This window comes from Harpia harpyja, chromosome 13 (genome assembly GCF_026419915.1).
Source record: "Harpia harpyja isolate bHarHar1 chromosome 13, bHarHar1 primary haplotype, whole genome shotgun sequence".
NCBI lineage: Eukaryota > Metazoa > Chordata > Aves > Accipitriformes > Accipitridae > Harpia > Harpia harpyja.
In genome coordinates, this window is record NC_068952.1 from 9,673,526 (window position 1) to 9,694,730 (window position 21,205).

A 21,205-nucleotide genomic window follows, 5' to 3' on the forward strand; every position below is an offset into this window, starting at 1 on the left:
TATTTAAGAGATTGAACCTAGCTGTATTCTGATTTTATTCACCCCAATATAAACCAAACATGCTTCATGTTAGTCCAGCAGTAGGACCATGCAAATAAATATTGTCACAATAGTGGTTTATGAAGTCACATTCCTTTATTATTCTATAATAAATGCTAACTTAATTGGTGATCTTTCAATTTTTTTAGAAACATTTTGCAAATAAAATGGATCTGTCAGATCAAAAACTGTGCATAGGCTCATTTCTTTCCTGCTGAAGATGTTGTACACTGGTGTAACATTGTTTCTTAAATATGAAGCAAATTTAAAACCTGAACTTTTGCAAGCTGTTGTATCCAAAAATGATTAAACAGATGTGGAGCCTGCAGCAGCATTAGACCTCTGATCTGATTTTAGCTTACAGATGGAATTAAATTAATTCATGGCAATCACTGTAAAATCAAGGGTATGGCACTGAATGCTAGTGTACTGTTTAACCAGGACATACCTGTCTCAACAGCTGTTAAGAAAAAATTACATACCTTTATTTTTCATTGAAACCTGCCTTTAATGCCATCATAAATATCATACCAAAAATTAAACAAATGTGATGAGTTTTTTGTTTTCCCCTTCCCAGTTTTGCCTCTTTCTACTCATACGTCCCATATTCCATGTATGTAAGGTCATATGCATAATACGTGTAGACCTTGAAGCGTGTCTATTCATATACACAAAGGTTTGAGGATTGGCCTTTTTTTTTAATTTCATTTGGCAGTATTGCAAAGAGAAGGAACGTAAGTGAGGGTATTTTACAGTGCTGTCTTTTCAAGCAAGTTACTGTTCCTCAGTGTTTGCCTCTCACTTGTGTACTGGCAGCCACTTCTACATGCAGACTACTCATCTGGTAGATCAGGAACCAAGTTGTTATGGTTACTAAAACATTTTCAGTCTGTAGAAAGAAAGGGCTCTGCACAGAACATTCCTACAAGTTATTAGTACAGAGACTTCCTCGTAACTCCAGGAACCCCACAAAGCCTCACAGAGCAATAAACTTAGAAAAACATACACCCGCTTTTTTTTCTTAATCTGGTTTTGCATGGTTATTTTTTGTGGGATGGCGCGGTGGTTGATTTTGCTCTTGCTCCTGGGTGGGTCGAGACTGAACACGTCCCAGAGGTAGCACAGCAGGTTTCAAGGCCAATGTGCTTGGACCATTCTCTCTAACAGGCCCTACTGGCTAGTCCAAGAAGTGCCATAGGCATGAATTAAAAACTGAACTTGAAGATTAATATTGCAAGGACAATTACTGCTTTTAATTAGAAAATAAAAGCCCAAAGCACAGGAATGGGGGTCAGGGGAATAGCACACAGTGTGGCATGATTTTTAAGAGCTCTCTTCTGTCATGCAGTCAATCAGCAATACAAATTTTTTTCTTCCGATTGCTGATTGGTCATGGAATGGAGGAAGAGAGCAATACTACTACCCATGTTCTTCTGATTCGAGTAAAATATGTTATGTTACAGATAAATTTTTCAAATGATGTGTGAAAATTGCTGGAATATTAAAGACAGATATAGATAATATTTATATAAAACCTGACTATACTGCAAAAGAATGGCCTGCATATATGAAATACTTTTCACAATTAAAATAAAAGCTATCCATATTCACCTCGTTTGCAAGCAGGAGTAATTAGTCAATTAGTAACATAGGCAAGTTGGGTGGGGTTTTGGTTTTTCCTTATTCTTGCTGCAATACATATCCTCCAAACACACTATCATTTGGACAGTGTATGCTGTTTGATTGTTTGCCCAAAAGTGAGTTGTGAAGCCAAGGTTATGGTGGTTTCTGCTCTTTTTTTCTTTTTCTTTTCTTTTTTTCTTTTTTTTTTTTTTTTTAAAGCTGGTAACGTATAAGAAAAAAACAGAACTCTTCAGGGGAGGTTTCAGCCTTCTAACAGGAGTTAGAAAAGTATGTACAGTGGAAGGAAAAATAGTTATAGTATACATTCTAAAAGTACTTATGTCTTTCAAAACAAAAAGTATTCCAATTATCCTGTCAGTCACAGAAAAAAAAAAATATCAAGCTACTTCAAAATTTATCAAAAAATGGAAACATCAATTTATTAAATAACGTATCAGGATACAGGTTGTTCTTTCGTACATCTTTTTTGTAAGGTTGCTCTGGCTGTCTTGAGAACTGAAATTCATATAGAAAGGTACATCTGTTACAGAAAAAGGTCTGTGGGTTTTTCCCCCAAATAGACTAACAAAAAAGCTGTTTACATTGTCTCAGGCTGTGCCTTGCAAACCGTTCCAGCAGCATTGCTGTCTTTACCTAAGCAGGATTATGAATGGTTTAGTATTTCCAATTCTTAGATATATGAAATATACTCTTACCCTTGCTCTTTCCTACTTGGCGGGTCTGTTGGATCTTTCCTCCCTTTTAAGTTTTTCCCATAATTGTTCCACAGATGTTCATTGGAACAATGGTCCATTTCTTACCATCACTTGTTGTGAAAAGTGGACCAAAACACACTTCCAGGATTTTACCTGCGAGGTTTACCGGAACTTTTGTTGAACAGTAGCCTTTTTTCTTTCCCTTTTTCTGAGCTAGAAAGTATAACAAAGAAGGTTGCAAAGCCTGTGTTGTGTATGCCAGGCAGTGTCAGGGACTCGCCTGTATGAAAATTGCCTCTGCCTGTGGGGGCCTGAAAAGAAAGGAAGTCTTGGACATTGAATTTTGTGCTGGTCAGTTCAAGAGGAACCCTCTCGGGAACTGGAGGCTTCTGACTTAAAAGCCTTTATTTTAAGCCTAGCATTAAGCATAGCTTCAAACCAGTATTAAAGGATGCTTTCTCTCAATGCGTTTCCCTTTTTCTTTGACTCAGGAACTGAGATACTAGGAAGCCCTCTACCTTTTATGTAGCCAGCATTTTACTGAATATGAACGGATCTATAGTGGTTAATGCTGGAGTACTCTAAATTCATCATTGCAATCATCATGAGGTTTTTAACGTGCACCTCTCGTTTTGAACTTCTGTCTCTGTATGTGGTTTCCACTGTGGGGCTTTGCTTTTTTGTGTGTGTGATAAATGAGGCTTTTCAGATATGCATATTCAACTTTTCCTGTGTTCTTATTTAGTAAGTTAATATAATGATGAGCTAGCTGCTTGTCAGTGGTAAGTTCTTGATTGAAGACATGATAGTCTCCAAAACCACAGTCTCCTTCTACAGTATTTTTCAAAAAGTAGCAGGCCAGAATCAATAGGTAGAAAGTTAAACAGATAATATTTGAAGCTGGGCACATGGTAGGGGGGGGGGGTTGTTCTTTTGTCAGGGGGGAGGGAGATGTTGAGCAAAGCTGAAAACAAAATCCAGCTGCCTACCTGCAACTGCTTGTGTTAGTTCAAAAACTTCAGCCCTTTTTAAGATTGTTTGCATGGTGTAACATGCAGGTTATTGAACTAAGTATCATTTGTATCCCTCATGCAAGACAGTTATATATGGGAAGGCTTATCTTCTCTAGCTTGAGGAGTTTGGCTGATGAGGGAAAAAAACACTTTGTTACTTGACTTCACTTTTTTTTTTTTTATGATACATTCATGGAAGAAAAAAATTGGTTATTAAAAAAATGAATCTGTTATATTAACACTTGCAGTCCTGACAATCTTTTCTGCATTTTCTGCGGTATGTATGCAGCTTTTCTCAGAGATCTTGATGGTGTCACGACCCAGACATTAACTCTTTCAGTCTCTCACAGATGGTATGGAGAGAAAAGTGTAAACAACACTAAATGGCATTGAAAATACCAAAAAACTAGGATGTATCAAATCTGTCTTACAATGTTCAGTAAAAGAGAAACTGAGTAAAGATACAGCTGAATTTCAGAATAGTAGACCACTTGTCTGTACTTTTTCTGTAATAGCTGTAATTGTTTAATCAGAAATTATTTATTGTGTTCTATTGAAACACATTGATAAATATTGCTAAGAATGGAAAGATGGTCATGTTACTATGATATGCCTCGGCTTAGTAACTGTATAGGACAAGAAATTCAGGTAATCTTGCTGATGTGTTGGTAGACTTGTGCAGGTGATGGATGTTCTTTGAGACTGATGTAAAATCCACTGTATTAGAATATAAAAGATCTGTGACAATAATTGTCATACTTAAAACCTGAGTGAGTCTTTAAAAACATTAAAAATAATGCAGAGTGTAAGACTGTATGATTTAGAATCATATGCAGTCAGGAGGTCAACATGTGCAAAGACAGCCTGTTCTAGCAACCTATTAGATGAATTAGGAGCATAAGAAGGTTTAAAGCTTTAAGAGAGATTATCCTGCTCTTCTCCACATGGCAGGCAGTGCTGATTAATGCTGTGTTTCTTTAATCTCAGGGTTTGTAGGTGAAAACACCCAACCAATCCCAGAAAACAACATTGGAAACAGAATGCTTCAGAGTATGGGCTGGACCCCTGGCACGGGCCTTGGACCAGACGGCAAAGGAATAGCAGAGCCAATACGAGCCGTCCAGAGACCAAAAGGACTCGGACTTGGATTTAGCTGACAGAAATGCACTCTGGCTGCCTGATAAAAATAAAGTTCAAAATTAATTTAACAAGACAAGAAAAAAGAAAAAAAAAAAAGCAAACATATTATTTGTTGTGATCGGCAAATCCAGTTATTCTTCTCTTAAAGATCACTGAAGTCAATGTGCTTCACATTAGCTACACCAGCTGCAAGGTACAGCCACAGTGACAGAACCGGCATTCAAGTCTAACTTTATAATGGTGCTAAAATATACAAAAACTTCTACTTTTTTATTTTCTGTGGTCTTAAAGTTTGTATTAAGCATAAAATTCAGTATATTCACTTTTTTTCATAAAAGCTTCTGACACAGCAGGTTTTAGTATATAAGCAAATTTTTTTTGTAACTATAATTTCATCTCAAGAGTCTTGATAAGATTTGTTGAAGGAAAATAGAACTTTTTACAGCTATTGTGTTTTCCCCCTTTTCAGGCAAAGTTTCCAAACCTGGTATTTCTAGTGTTTAACAATATTTGTGGATAAGCTGTCATTTTGCCCATAAGATATACACGTTTCCCACTGGAAGGTGATATGGTATGCAATTTTGTATGAGAGCATGAAAAATGGCTTTGTTGTCATAGGAATGCCATTCCAACACCATTATTTGGCAATGTATCACTGTCTTCCACGTTCAAGCTCAAAAGTAAAGCTTTTATACTTGTTTTTACATTTACAGGATTATCTTTTTTCAGTAAATATTTTTAAAAGTTAAAGTTTATTCTGACTTTGGATTTCCCTTTATATTAATAATCCTCAGTGTTTCCACATTTAAGAATAGTTTGAGCTTTGAACCAGGAAATTGTATTTTAAAGATGACTGTTTCAGTGTTTATACTCTGGGTTTTGGCATATTTTAAACAACGCAGTGTTCAACATCGTGTTATCATTTGGTTTGTGATCGTGCTGGTGCCAATGAGCCACAACCTTTAAGGATCATGAACAGAAAAAGGGCAAGGAGAAGGATTAGGGTGGAGGAAAGGAAGGAAAAAGATACTTTGACATCTCGCAAATCTAAGCTAGCAATTTAAAATCAAGAGGGATCATTAAGTGTTTTAATCAGTATCCTAATGTATCTAATGTCAGCAGAAGCAATTTCATTAAGCCCGAACCAATCAAGTTCCTAGGGTACTTATTGGTCTGCAGTATAAAACAAATTCCACTTTAAAATTAAATGATAGGGCTGAAGGAAACTGTTGTTCAGATGGAGTAAAGGGAAAATCCTGCCCTCCTCCCCACCCACCCCTGTAGTAGCTGGCAATATTTACCCTGGCTGCAGAGGGAACAGGATTTGATTCTCCAGTCTTTTTTTTCTTCAAGAGGAGCATGTCTCCCTTCCTCTGATACCAAACTGCAGAGAAAAATACTTCCTTGCAGATGCTTGCAAAGATATTTCCTTAGAATAAAAAGAGCACAGCTTCCTTCATGTGACTGTGAAATATAGTCATGAATTTTAAGAAGTATTTTTATTATTTTTCTTTTCCTCTCTCAACTTCACCCATTTTTCCAGAAAAATAATACGAGGAAAAGAAGTAGTAGCAGCATTATAGCATTGAATTTGCTTAAAAGAACTGTTCATGCTTCCCACTGTAAGTACTGTCGGTTTGGGAACATTGTTTCACCATACATGTAGTGTAGAGTAAAAGGTTAGTACCTGATATTGTTTTTAATGATAGCTGAATGCACATGTTCTCTGAGTTTCAGGAGAACTATTTATTGCTGTTTAAATACTTTATATGATTGTGTGGTTTTACTTTTTGAAATGATAAGAAATTTTAAACAGACTAGGGATTTATAATCAATACATACACTTTTTATTGGAAGGTTTGGGGGCATAGCATAATGTGAGTTTGCCACTTCACATATCTCTTGCACAACTAAACTGAGTTAAATACATTCCATATCCAAAGAATTTCAGGGCCACATAATTGCAAAGGGCTGAGAGCCTGGAATTCTGCAGCTAGCAGAGGTGCCCACTTGTATAAGTGTTATTTACAATAATGAACTTGTGACATGCTCCCATTCTTTCAATGCAATGTGCTACTGAGAGCAAGTGAATTCTAAAGACCTCTTTGTATTTTACACCACAATCAAAAAATCCTTAAAATAATTTTAAACATGAGAATTCTGAAAGTGAATCTTTAAGTTCTGATTGTTCTAGCTCTGTTTGCAAAACCGTAAAGGAATATTCATTCTCAGTTAAAATTCCATTGTTTTGCTTTGGTTACAACACCTCTGTATCTTGGTCTGGAAATTCTAAGTATGGCACATATAACACTTGTTTGAAATATTTCTGTGCAATTTACTGTAGTAGTAGTTTCTCAAGAAATCAGTCTGCAGCTCCAAAAGTACTTGAAAATGTTTCCTGTTCTAAAAAGATAAGAGGGAAATAATGGATACATGTTGAGAGAAAACCTCTTTAGCCCATTCAACTCCTTATTCATCCATTAATACAGATACAGTGAAGCAGCCAACCTAGTAAACAACCATAATGGAAGAACTATTTAGTCTGCTTGGAAATCTTAGAACTTTTTGTTTTAAATCAGTCTATTAGTGAGAAACTATTAGACATTAAGATTAGTCAAATTGATTTTGATATAGAGATAGATACACTTTGTCTGTTTTCCAGCAGGTATTCTCACAGATGCCACAGCTGACAGTCAACTTTATCTGTTAGAAGCTGTAGAACAAAATGATTTATTAAAATATTTTAATGTAGTGTTTTGAGATTTTTTTTGTTGTGGTAAAACTCCCATTCAGACTCACACTATCATTTCATTTCTGTTTTTCCACATCTCACAGGAGTGGTTTTAAAGATACTCCAGTAGTGTGATTTTGCACAGTTAAAAGTAGTGTTAAGAAACAAAACAAAAATGAATTGTACTTTTTCTCTTTTAAGCCGTTGCAATGTTAGTTGGCTTTGAAACAGGTCAAAGTACTTTGATTTATTGCTTTTTTTTTTTATTTCAGGTCTTTCCCATACCTAACTTGCAATCATACTGTGATACCTGCTATAAAGCTGGCTCACATTACTTTAAAATACATATACAAGTATTTTCAGATAATAATTCTTAATGGCTGTGACACTGAAGGGTTTTTTTGCCTACATAAATAAATACAGGATCATCTTGTATCTAAAAGTTACCATCCATTACTTGCCAGATTCTTTCCATTTAGGTGTTTGATTAATCAGTAGCTCAGCTGTTACCATAATATTCTTCCTCTGCAGAATGTTTAGTGAAGAGACATTATGTATTATCAGCGTTGCGTTTTGCTACATGTTCCACGGTGTCTCAAAGTTCTGTGAATTGAGCCATTAACTGTTAATAAAAGAAACCCATGAGCAGTATCTTATTTTTAAATAAATACTTGTCAAAGTCAGAGAAGCGTTATCGATATGCTCATTCTAACAAGTTTGTCCCTGCATTTGTCTTTCTGCAATTAGGTCAATAATGGGTGTAGAATGGCAGTAAATAGCTAAATAATATGTATAGAATGCTTTGCTTTAACAACACAAATGCAAGATGAAATAAAATAAATAGACTCCATTCTTCATGGGTTTTGTATGTTCTTTTCTTTAAACTGCCCTTTTCAATAGCGTTGTTATTGCATGGGTGAGTATAAAAACATGCTGTTTCTAGAAAATATAATTAAGGTGGCTAATATCTTGTACCAAGCAGATGCATATTATGCTAAAGCTATTATGCTACCTTATATGTACCTTTTTACTAGTACTTCTTTTCTGGGTTATTATGATCCAGCTGAAAAGGTTACACCACAACATCAGGAAATGCCTCGTTTAAGATGTTTGCAGTACTTTTGTTATCATAGTCTTCTAAGACGTTTAAATACAAGTTCTCTTCACTAAAGAGTAAAATATGTGTATACTTTGATAACTGTGACAGGACCTTGTGCTTTCTCTTCAAATAGTTCTCCAAAACTGTTCCTCCAAGGAGAACTCACACAACCTTTGTTTTACTTTCCCTCTCCCCATGCTCCCCAGGGCAGTTTCAGTAAAGGCATATCAGAAATGGGGATCCCTTGCCTCTTACTCTAGAGTCAACAGACTTTTTAATTAGACTTTCATCCCTAGCAGAATTTTCAGGAGCGGTGGCATAGTTAGCACACAGCAGTTGCATAACCGAGTTACCCGCAATAGAGTCCCATACCTAAGGGCAGTGTGCATGTTCAGTCTGAAAAAACACAGTCCAAATTATTTCTTTATCTACCTGTAGTCCAGCTGCAAAGCTAATGTAAAATGTTAAATGAGAAGATGGCATTTTAAAAGATTGTTATATGTTTTTGCTTTGAATTTTCCCTGGAAAAGGTTTTATTGTGGTCAAGTGGAGTTTTTTTACAGATACAGTATTTAAGATTGGGATTTCCCCACCACCACCACAACCTCTCTATACCAGAAAAAGTCTTGGAGGAGGTGCAGCAATTCCAGCATGGATATTCTGCTTGCCTCAAGTGGGGGGTTTCGCTAAAAAAACTATGTAAAAACTTTACCAGCGTAGATTGATACAAGCTGTACCTACTATTTGCTAAGCTATAAGAGAGTTTGTCCAGTAAAACTATCAACAACGTTTTTAATGTAAGTGTGCTTTAAGTTGTAGTGGAAAACTTTACAAAAGCAATGAAAGTTTCATGATTGACTGGTAGTAAGTAACTCTAGTGAAAATGTTTGGGCTTCCTATGGTTCTCTTCTGTCCTATGACAAAACAGATGCTGGAGGTGTTTTGACCGTGATGGTATATTGCTTGTATTTGAATATTCAATCTTTAAGTAAAAGGCTGAAAATCACTGTGATTCTGTAAACTTGATCTTCTGCACCTGTGAGAACTGTGGTTATTAACAGCTGTGAAAAGTGGTTTGTATTAACAAGAGGTATTCCATCTCTAGAAAGTTATGATTTTGGTCTGACTGCTTATAGCGTTGTTATGATTAAGTACTGAGGAGCCTGACTTCTGAAACTGTGAATATAAGTCATTAGTCTCTGAGGAATGTATGTTTTATTGTAATATATTTACACTGATTAAATATGCAAGCTTATTAAAATACTATCTTTCAGAATGTTTGATCATAGATATGCTCAGTTTAGTTGTGCCTTGTCCTTAGTGTTGTCTTTCATCCTTAGTATTTGTCCATTTTTCTGAAAAGGTATAATCCTATATATGTTTTAAGTGATAATACCTAATGTTTTCTCTCTTAAAGTGTAATCTCACGTATATGCTAAGTGATGCCATTCAAGATTTTCTATCATTTCTACTAGTCTAGTGAAGTTGCTTTTCAGTACCTCCCTAGGCCAGTTTTCTGAATGGCCTACTGTTGCCTTCATCAGTTGTAAGAGATTTTGACACTGAAAACTTGAAATTTCTTTAGCCTGGGCAGGCTGTTGTGTTGGCCCCTCTCTTTCCTGTGGTCCCAAGCCGATGAAGACTGAAGATATGTGATACTTTCTGCACATAAGTATCTCCATTGACTTCAAGATGTGAAGTACTACATAGTTCTAAAAATAAGCATGCATGCAAGTGTTTGCAGATTGGGGCCTTAACTTCCTTCCCTGTAAAAGATACGGGTCCTAAATTTTCCATGGCATCAGAGTTCCCGCAGACCCCTGGAGTCAGCTGCCTCTTTGCTGGATAGTGCTGGCCCATCTTCAGCGTGGAGTTTCTTTAGAGCACCTGTTTGGCTGCTGTAACGTATAGGTGGCTTGTGGTTAATGTCGGTCTATCTATCCTTTCAGTACCAAACGCAGTACATCCCAGCAGTGCAGGGAGTCAGGGTGCCGTTTCAGTCTGGAATCTCTCCATTTTGCACAGCTCGAAATAACACACAACGAACTGCTCACACCAGGCTGTCTGGGCCGCAGTTGACACCATTGGGCCGTCAGTCTAGTACTGGGTAGTTGATTCTGTATGTGTTATGTAGTCTTTCATTCCAGCAAAGTAACAAGAAAAGGGGGGGGGACACTATAAAATGTTTTCAATTCCAAAAGGCTATAGCAGAAAAGTATGAATTGTAGATAATGGAAGGGATCAAAATCACTTCTGAGGCTATGATACAATGAGAAATTTGAAATCTCTTGTAAGTTTAGGGGCAGACGAGTAAGGGAAAACATCCATCAGAAGTATGCAGAAGGAAAATGTAAATGTCCTAAGTAGTATTTTCTCTAATTTACAAAAAAGGTGTCAAAGTGTTTGGCAAAACAGACTCAGTGTTTTGACCCACCTTTGAAGGATGCTGGCAGTTTTAGTACCTGAGGTAAGTTAAACTTCTCGTGCATCTACCGCTTTGAATCCTTCAAACTTTCTCAGTGAGTCAGCTTATTCTACACTTGTCCGCTCTCAAACTTCTTCCATCTTCTTCTCAAGCATCTCATATTGTTGGTGCTGGACCTCATATTGCTCCCTGCTTGTCCATTTCCAAGAGGGGTTCTTTTCTGCTTTAATGAGCTGTGATTTTTTTCATTCAGCTTCCTTGGAAATTGCCTATAATGTGGTTTCAACTTATTATCCTATACGGTAGATTTAACTGGTGCGAGGAGATTCTTTGAAGAATCAGGACAAATGGGTTTTGGTTTTCCTTCCATAAAATGTTTCTGCATTTAGATCATTGATTTCTTTGAAGACCCTTACTGCTGTTCACCATACTCCCATTGGTTTCTCTCTTGCATGAACTTGGCAGTTTTCTTACAGAATATTGTAGTGGAGGGCACAAGAATTTTTCCAGTTGCATTTGCAAGTAGGCAAATTTTCAATTTTATGCTTTTGGTTTCAAGTCTTAAGTGTTAAGTTTGAATTCCACATGAGTTGCCTTATTTTTTTCCAAAATGTTCCAGATTACCTCAAGTATCTAGATGTTCTGCCATTTGTGAAGAAAGTGGAGTATTTATCTAAAATTTTCTAAATCCCAAACTCTCAGTATATGTGAGGTTGGCCCTCTCATTTCCGGTAGTAATAGATATGATCTACAACATAAACCATACATATGTAAGTATAGTTAATATAAGAAGTAAAAATTCCATGAACAAGAATACCAGTGTGATACTCAGTATGTTAATTTGATTAAACTCAAATAGTTCCAGTATCTGAGAGAACACTTTAATAATCTGTTACAGATTTCTTTTTTATATGCCATGGTATGCCTTATTACTGAAGTGAGAGATTTTGAGAGTGAAGCAATAATAGTTTTAAGGGTTTTCTTAATATGATGTAAATAATAAGTAACACAATTACCAGATTGCCTTTATACTCATTGTAGTGTGTAAGTTGATTTATTTTTCATCTTCTTTTTGTCAGTGAGCATATGAATGCTAGTGAATTACAGTTCTTATTAACTGAATTTGGGCAATTTCTACCCATTACCCACAAAGATAGGTCAGCTGCTAAACAGTAGCTCTTGGCCAGGAATTCGATAGAACAAGAAGTCTGGGCAGGAATGTTGCCACTTGCAAAAGTGTTGGAACAGAAGAATTTACCATCTAGAGACTCCTCTCACCTTTCAGCCTCTATGTTGTACTTACCTGCAGTTTTCCCAGTAGGCACAGGGTTTTCCATGATGAAGCTTCATGGAGAAATGGTGTAGGTGTTCAGACCTGTAAACTAGTCTCAGCACTTGATATTTGCCTGTTACACATGTTTATTGCTAATACTGAGAAGTATTCCTCCCGTAGCTGGGTTCTCTTTTGAACATCCAGGGCCGTGAACGCTATTCGGGGCTTCTGGAGAGCTGGTAGTAGAGGCACTTTGCACTGGGTGGGCTGCCTCTGATTATGACTCTCTCTCTCGGGCTTAGATTTAATAGAATAAAATCCGTATTTGCACAATGGTGTGCCAAATTCATGTCTTCAGAGGAAAAAAATCCACTCCTTAGAATCAAGCTACTCTCATACGCTATCTAGACTCCATATTCATCCAAAAAGTAAGAATTTTTGTGTCAGAGAATGTTTATTCAGCAAAATCTAATGTTTTGTGGAATTGTGCCTTTTCCAATAAACTGTGGCCAAGATGCAGTGTATTCCACGGGTTATTCAGAGACCAGATTGCCACCATCTTCAACTCTGGCTTTACCAGGCCCCCTCCATAGGCCAACTGCTCAGAGTCAGGCTCCCTCCTGGAAAATTAAAGAGCCTGGAAGCCTTGACAATTTGCAGCCCCTGAAACCTTCTGGCTTCAGGCCCCGCAGTGAGGAGGTCTCACAAAGTCTCTCCAAACTTGCACGATCTCCACCACAGAGCAAAGACCTGGAAAACCTGAAATCGCCGTGTGGCTTTTGTAGTTCTGGCATAGCCCAGTTGCTGGAGGCTGCCCTGGCAGCGGTTTCCACGCTCCCGGTTCAGGCGGGCCTGGGTGAGGAGGCTGGGGAGGCAGGGCTGCCCAGGGCTCCTGCCGGGGAGCTGCGACGTGGGCAGGTCTGGAGACTCCGGCTACGCGGCCAGGTCTTGGAGCACCAGCTCAGCGAAGTAAGCACGTTTTGAAAAACGCGTTCTTGTTCTGCAGCTTCTTTTGGAATTGTCGAAATGGCCTGTGAAGGACAGCATCTTCCGCTGTCCCCAGAAGTAACCACGTTACCTGTTGTTACTGCAAAGTAAAAGTGTCAGTTGTCTTTGCCAATGTGAAGTTGGGGTTGTGCTGCTTCTCGATCACCGCAGCCCCAGCGGCCACTGTTCTGCAGCGTGGTCTGTGGCCGCTCACCCTGCGGACCAGTGGCACGTTGACTCCGACGGGCTAATCACTTCAGGTTTAAAGAAGGGCCAGCACCAGCTTCTGAGACGTGTTGTCATAGGTAGCACCCTGGTAAGGGCAGGCTTGGACTTCCCAGAAGGGTCAAATATGCTGATCATGGAGTTTGGTAGCCACTACCACGGGTTTCTGTTCCTGGCACGGGCTGCCATTTTACTATGGAACAGAGCATCTGGTTCATCTGTGAGGTTCGTACATTTGGCATGCAGGATCTGTTACAGGTGCAGATTTTTAGGCAGTGGCTTGAGAGAGATCGCTCCCAATGAACCGCTACGAGACTAACTCTACTGGACCATGAAAAAAAGGTTACAGTGTCGTGGCGAGGAAAGTACCCTGTGGTGATTTTTGTCACCATCCAGGATAGTGGCTGGCTGAATCATTTTGGCCAGAACCACATCACTGCGCTGTCTTTGGACCTGGCGAATCAAAAAGGCAAAGCTAAAAAAAAATTACAAAAAAAAAAAAGAATTACATTTTACTGCGTAGTTGAGAAAATGAACTTATTTGCCTGTATGTGTCTACACAAACACGTACGTGTGCATGCATATAGATGTAGATCTCTACAGAGAATGGTGTAATACATAAAATTATGAAAACAATACTTAAACACTAGGCCATTTGTTAAATGGTCACCCCACATACCTCACAGAAGTGTGACAAAACCTCTGGTTCTGCTGAGCCTGCGTTACTTAAAAGGGGTGAGTTGCTTCTATGAAAGTCAATAAATCTGCAATGTATTGTTTCATATTCTGTCATTATGTAAACCTGGCCAGGTTTTTTTAGTTGTCTTCTTCCTAATCAGTGGTAAAGTGCATTTAATAGCTCACTTAAGGTGTCATCCATTACTATGAGTTACTGTTAGAACTAATTAATAGAGCTGAAATTATTTTGTAATGAGAAATTGAAGTATTGCAGTGTTAAAAAAAAATTACCATTCATAGCTAATTAACGTTTAACAATGCAAATAAGCTGATAATTATTTTTCAAGCCATAGAAAAATTCTGTGACACTTTATATACTACCTTTGTGATCCTAATTGTTTCTGAAAAATACCTTTAGAGAGAAATAGTCTGAAGAAATTTCCCTGGATAAAACGCAGTTTCTGAAGTGTGCAGTGAATGAGAGCTCTCCTTTTGTTTGTGTGGGCCTGCATTCGGCAGCTATTTCTCACGGTAAATACTGATTAAGAGAAGGAAAAAGTAAGGGTCACGAAGGTAGGTGGAAGGGGAAATTATGTGGGATCTTGGCCAAAATTTCCTGGCCACTCCAAGTCAGTTGTTCTTCTCTTCAGCTACTGTAGGTATTATAAACGTGGCCCCGGTGAGCTGAGATTGTTTGGATCCTTTGCGAGAGAAGATGCTAACAGCAAGCGAACACGAAATTCCTAAACGTATTTTTAGGTCATATACGTGGTAAAGGAATGCAATTAAACCACCCAGAAACAAAAAGGAAAACTGAAAGCTGACCTTGTGTGGCAGTGTGAGGCATGTGAGGTCACAGTCCCCCAGAAGTCAAGATGTTATTTTTTCTTTCCGGATTTCGTCACTTTGGATGTTACTTGAAGCAGGAGTTTTCAGAGGAAGCATTAAATTGTTGGTGTCCGTTTGTGGCCAGCCTGCTGCTGCGGGCATCGCCTGCTGATCAGGCAGGAGTCGCTGCAGGCACAGGTGGAAGTTTTGTTCTGTTCTGTTCTGTGGCATTTTTCACCCATTTTTCACTACCAGTTCAAGTAAATATTAAAATCTCTTCTGCAATGGCGCAAGCTGCCACTTTCTCGACACTGTTAACTTTGGTAAATGAAATATGCTGTTACTCTGTTTTGATTTTTAACCCAACTTCATAATCTTTATTGTATTTTAGGATGTCAGTTTAATGCGACAAAAATTTTATTTTTATTAAAAGTTTTCCTGAAAGCGTTCAGTTTTTGCTGGGGGTTTTTTTTGAGTCAACTGGTAATAAATACTATTTTATTTAGTAAGTTTATGATAATATGTAATCAACTAGCAAATGAATCGCAGAGGCTCCTGCTGGTGTCCTACTACGGACAGACTCATTACGTTATACACCTTATGTTATACACCTGACGTTTTAAGTAGATCCCGGTTTCTCTCCAGCAAGACAGTGCTACTAGCTGCCAAGGGTATTCTTGCCACTTTTGGTTTTATTTGTACACTAGAGTTGTCTTCTTGTCTTCTGCCTTTGAGTTGTCAGACAGCGTAAATCATCCTCTGGTTCGCAGACACCGCCCGCTCAGCTGCACAAGAGCGTTCTTTGATGGTTCATAAATTTTCCTGCAGAACATGGGGCATTTTTTGTCATCCCACTCTTGGCTGCCCGTTCTCCGCAAGTATGGACCTTTCCTCCAGGACTCTCCACTGCTGCTTTTTTACTGTTGAAGTTGTGGTCTGCAAACTGGTATCAACCCATCTTCCTTAGAAATGGATTTGAATTTTTTTGTTGGTTTCGACCTCGGATGAGGCCTTGTGATTATGTCCTATATGATCTTCTGGGAGTCTCCCGTAATACCATATGTTTTGCTGAAAGCCATGGCTTCCGTTTGTGTATTATCTTGCAAAGTTTTACCTGGAAATCATCACCCATTTGTGTCTGATGGTCCTGTGCCAGAGGAAAGGAAAAAGAACCGTGAAGGTAATATTTTATTTTCTTAATTAATTTAATTATTTTAAATTGAAATTATTAATTGATGGAAGAGGAGTTCCGAGTCAAGACTTCTGAAAGTTGGGGGTTGGCAGAATTGGAACCAGGTGCATGCTTCAGTCGGCACGTGAGTCACATAACCTCTTAAACCAGGGGGAAAAAAACTTGTAGACCAGCAGCAGGTTACTGTGCAAAGGTTTTCCTGCCATCAGGAAGGTCTGGAACAGCGCTTGCTGATGTTTTCATCATTCTGTATGCTGATTTAATAATTAAAATACTAATCCCATTCCAAAAGTCAGCCTGTCTTTGGTCAGTATTTTATACAAATTTACGCTAAATGTTTAATAACCAGTGTGGCTATCGTGGTTGAAGGTTGTGATTTTTATGGATTCCTTTGCCAACTTTGATGGATATTATTATGAGGCCCTACCTGGGTGGTTTCATATCCACTGAGTGGTCCCATGCTCTGCTCCCCACGCTCTCCAGGACTGAGCGCAGGCTGGCTGGCTACCCCTGCTTTGGGCCCCTGGCAATCAATTTCCCCACTTGGCTCAGAACAATTATTGATGATAGTTTGAGCACCTCTCAGGCTAAAATTTGTGGGTGTTTTACAATTGAGCATTTTTTCATGTTAATTTTAATAGATATTTAAGAAATGTAGCATGAAAAATAACACTTTCAGCAGGTTTATTCTCATGTCTTGCATGTTGTGTTTATCATCTTGCAATGATCGTGTCTGAAAATCTTACCTGTGTGTGTTACAGAGCAACACAACAATTTAGGGAGGCAGATTTTCAGGGCAGTCAGTAGTTGAAGTACAAAACTTTTTGCAACTCGCACCTCTAATATAGCTATAGAATATCAAATGACTTAAGTTATGGGTATAATTGTAGCAATTCAGACTGCACGCCGCGGAGCGTGGGTGCTTCCACATGTTTTAATTTCTAAATACAGTTTTACAAAAGGAGGGAGAAGGCTGAGAAACGTTCCTGTCGTGGCTCTTACGCTCTTGTGTTTCTTCATTCCGCCTGTTAACAACTACACTAGCAACAAGCAGCAGATTTTTTTCCACTCCGTGAGTAATTGTCTGCACAGCAGTGACAGATGTGCAATATAGCAGCTTCTTCAGGAAAAAATTAACAGTTTGTCCAGCATGTCAGCTCGCTCTTTTTAGTGCTTCGGAGGTCTTGGCCCCATTATGGATGATTTAGAAATTGAGGCAAGCTAAGACCAGCTGCCTGGGTTGAAAGCCTTAGTTAGTAGCCCTCATCTGCATTCCAGTATTCGCTTACATCTAGAAATTGGTAGGGCCCCTCTGGCCACAAGATGAGTATGGGCTGACAATGCCTTGATTTGTTGAGAGAGAGAATAAATGGGTTTTTCAGAAGATGAGGAAATATCACCATTACTGGCCAATTTACAGCATTTTATCTGTTCTTCAAACATGTCACTTTTGTTATTGTTGCATGGTAATTACATAGTGAAACGGAAAGAAAACAAATTCTGGTTACATATTCAGATGGATTGCAAAATCATATAATCCTGATAAATGCCCATTTATGATACACACGGATGAAAGGTTCATTTTAATTTTGAATAGCTAGCACAGCCATAAATAGGATATAGGATTAGATCCCACAGAATCTGATTACCTAAAAGCAAATAGTATTTTTCTTCACTTTTTTCATAACCAGGAAATTCAGTGTGTGCAGGGTATTTAAATAAGCAGGTTTTCCATAAAAATATATGAAGTAAATAGTTTAATAATTTCTGTATTTTAAATATAATCATTTAGGACTATTCAGCTAAGTTTTTTTTTTAAGTACTCATTTGTAAAAAGACATCAACCAGTCAATATTGCTGAGAAAGATATCTCACAGCTGTACTCTATTGCAAGCTATACATTTATGACAAATAGAAGCAGCTTTGCTTATTGGATATCTGGTGCAACAAAGCAAAAGAGGGTCAGTATTGTGCATATACTTTGAATTGCAACTGTTACACCTTCTTAACAGTTTTAAAGTTTCAGGGCAAACGATTAATTTAAGAAGCAAGTTCTGACAAAACACCAGGAAGCTGCAATTTTGGCAATAGCTTTCACACATGAATCATCGTCTAAAATACGGGAAGCTCCATTTTCCTCAATGGGAAGGCACGAGGAAAGGAGTGGTGTGAAAATACATGCATGTATTAGCAGAAAGCTGTGCAGTTGATTCCTGATTGCTACAGAGGTGAAAAGAAACTGCTTTGTAAAGCCTTCTGCTTCATAAACCCTTGGTGTCCAAATTATCTTCACGAGATGTTGTCTTCTCAACTTGAAGGAGGGTTTGCCATTGCTTCAAGAAGAGTAGGGATGGCAGAGAAGGGAACACCCAGGAAGTTTTCATCGAGTCCCCTCTCGGCCCCCTCCCCATGAGCAGACGTCCCTGTCCCTGAAGGGAAGCCAAACTCACCGAGTCCTGCCAGACATGGCATAGGCTGCCTGCTTGGTTGCAGAAAGGGCCACCTATAGATTGCACATGCTTCTGAAAGGAGAAAGATTTGAAAGCTTCAGCTTTGGATATGTCTAAGTATGGTGCCACAGGGTGCTAGGCCAGCCTTCATGTTAGACGTTATGTTCTGGAGCAGAGAGTTAATGAAGATGGTTAATCGAAATTCTCTCTTCAAGGAATATAATTAGGCCCCTACTGAACATTTCCCTGTGGCAAAGTCTAGCCTGATTTTTTTCCAATGTTTTTATTCAAATACATCATAAATGTAAGTAGGTACCAGCAATCTGAGCAACCAGACCTCAGTTGGATCTGGTCTCAGCTGATTAAATTGTATCTGCCTGCACTTGTCCACCATGTAATCATTTAAAGGTTTACAGTTTGGGATCAGTTGTTACAGTTCAGTTTAGGGCTACAATAAGCCTGATGTTATCACAGGTACATATTACCTGAATGACTGGTATCGTTCTCTTCCTCAACCTTACACTGTATTTGTAATAATTTAACTTTTCTCCTCCTCCTTCTTGGCAAGTCCTGAATCTATATATAGCTATTGACAAGACTGGTACCAATGAAAGATTTCAAAAGGCAACTTTATTGTGGGTCAAACTTTCTGGTAGTGGGAGAGGGAATATATAAAAAGGCTAATCTCTGGGAAGCAGCGATAGATGCTCTGTTACTTCGGATATTTGAAGATGAACTTCCAGTTTGTTAGGGATCCCTGTATGGAGGTGGCCAGCGGGTTGTGTGATGACTTCAGGTGTGGTGATGAGTCGAAGAGCTGTTGTTCAAGATTTCAGAGGGAACTGAATGATGATCTGAATTACATTTTTCTGTGGTTTTACAGCAGATGTACTGGAAAAGAGTCTAAAATACCCTTTCCGTGTTCTTGTCATAAAGTCACTTTCATAGTTCTCTGCCCCTAACTGAGTTTTCTTATCACTTTAGCATTGACTAACTTTTCTCATAAAAGGTTTTTTCATGTGCTTCTGGGTAAAGTAGTGGCAAATGTGCAAAATGGCTACAAGAAGCATATCTTGGGAGACGTATCTGTAAGATAAATTGCAGCAGTTGGCTGAAGGCATTCAGATACAGTAAGCGCATTTGCTACAGTTTTGATTGCTCGATTCAATCTCAGAGCATTAAGTATGTGCTATTTTTTGTTAATTTACCTTCTAAATCCCTTCTGAATATTGTGACACAGTGCTCGTGAACAGCAGACACTAGTAATACTCATTCCTCTGCCGCAGAAGGAACTACCCACAGCCTGAAATCCATCCCCTGTGCAAGTATTCAGCCTTCAACAAAGTGCATTCACCCTCATAGGTACATAGGAGGACTTGGAAATCCCAGTGCTGGTGCCTGCTCTTTCCCAGAGTGAAGAGCGTGTCCACGGCCTACATGATGACATATCCATCCACCACCACCTTCTCCTCCGCACACTTGCTCATGTCCACATCTGTGACTACGGCAACATCTGCCTTATGAGAAGTGACCCCTCCTCTCGCTGTTCGTTGTGGCGGGGCTGCTGTGTCCCTCCTTAGCAGACTTTCTAATGTGACTCACCAACAAAACTGTTGTTGTCCCAGTTGTCTTGAAATGATGTGGGGGATGTTCCAAAAATGGACTTGCTATATTTTCTCTCTGTGAGCGTGCATGTGCGCATATGGAAAAAGCAACATTTTAACTTGAATGCCACGTAGAAGAGTTTTTCATTTCAGCCTTCAGCAGTTACTCAGTATGATGTGATATATGCACACTCAGAAGAAGAATAGTATACAACAAAGTGAAGATTTCAGCTTTGGTGAATCACTGGCTTGTTTTTCCCCCCTCCCACTCAGACTGAAGATTTCCTACTGCTTTACACATACTAAGCAGAGTGTTAGATGTAGCTACGTGCTGCTGTAGCCTGACTTTAAGCAAGCATCCAAAGTGGCTGTTGAAATCTGAATAATATTTGGTCATCACCTTGAAAAAGACCATAGTTTTGCCATGAGCAAAATTATGAAGAAGTCCTCCTTTAATTATTATTACTAGTATTATCATCCTGAATTTCTTAGTGGCACTGAACCTTCCATAACATGCAGCCAACTGGTACAATTGCTTCCAAATACAGCCTTACATTTGATTGTAGGGTCTGGAAAATCAGCCTGTAGGAATGTGCTGCTAAAGCATATTCCCTTACTGTCTGATGCTGAACAAATGTAGGATGTTGCAGTTTACTCAAAAGCCCTAATTTTTCATATTTTAGGCATATCCATAATAGGTGGTATTGTGTAGACAATACTCCAGGAAGGCAAGGAGAACGCCACAGCAAATTCCAACAAAGCTGAAAGCATAGCGAGGATGTGGATGTACTTCATGTATAATTAAGGTGAAGTGCAGTTATCTCGAGGGTCCTTAAAATCACTTGTTGATTAAAAAAAAATGCTCTTGTACTGGGAACTGGTATAAGGTCACTAAAACAGAGCTCAACAACAGGAATTAAAACTATACCATCTTCATGGTAGTAATAGAGTAGGTAATATAGAGTTAGTAATAGAATAGGAGCTTCCCCACCTGTGCCAGCTCCAGCAGAGACAGGTCTGGTGCAGTCAGAAAGAAATACAAGGCTGGCACAATCCCCAAAGCTGGGAAGCACTGACGCTGCTGCTCCTTAGCCTCTGCAGGAGGACAAGGCTGCCAGTATGCCCTCCAGCCCTTTTCCTACAGCAGCATGCTTGGAGCAGGTCAGGGATATGTCGGTATGT

General features: G+C 38.8%; 1 protein-coding gene across 1 annotated transcript in view; it reads left to right on the top strand.

Moving 5' to 3' along the window:
- Window positions 1-8,112, top strand: part of GPATCH2 (G-patch domain containing 2) — a 131,744-nt gene extending 123,632 nt beyond the window's left edge. Inside the window, exon 10 of the mRNA XM_052805896.1 lies at window positions 4,379-8,112. Coding sequence (XP_052661856.1) covers window positions 4,379-4,548 — 170 coding nt within the window. The 3' untranslated portion in view covers window positions 4,549-8,112. The remainder of the gene's footprint in view (window positions 1-4,378) is intronic.
- Window positions 8,113-21,205: the final 13,093 nt, after the last annotated feature.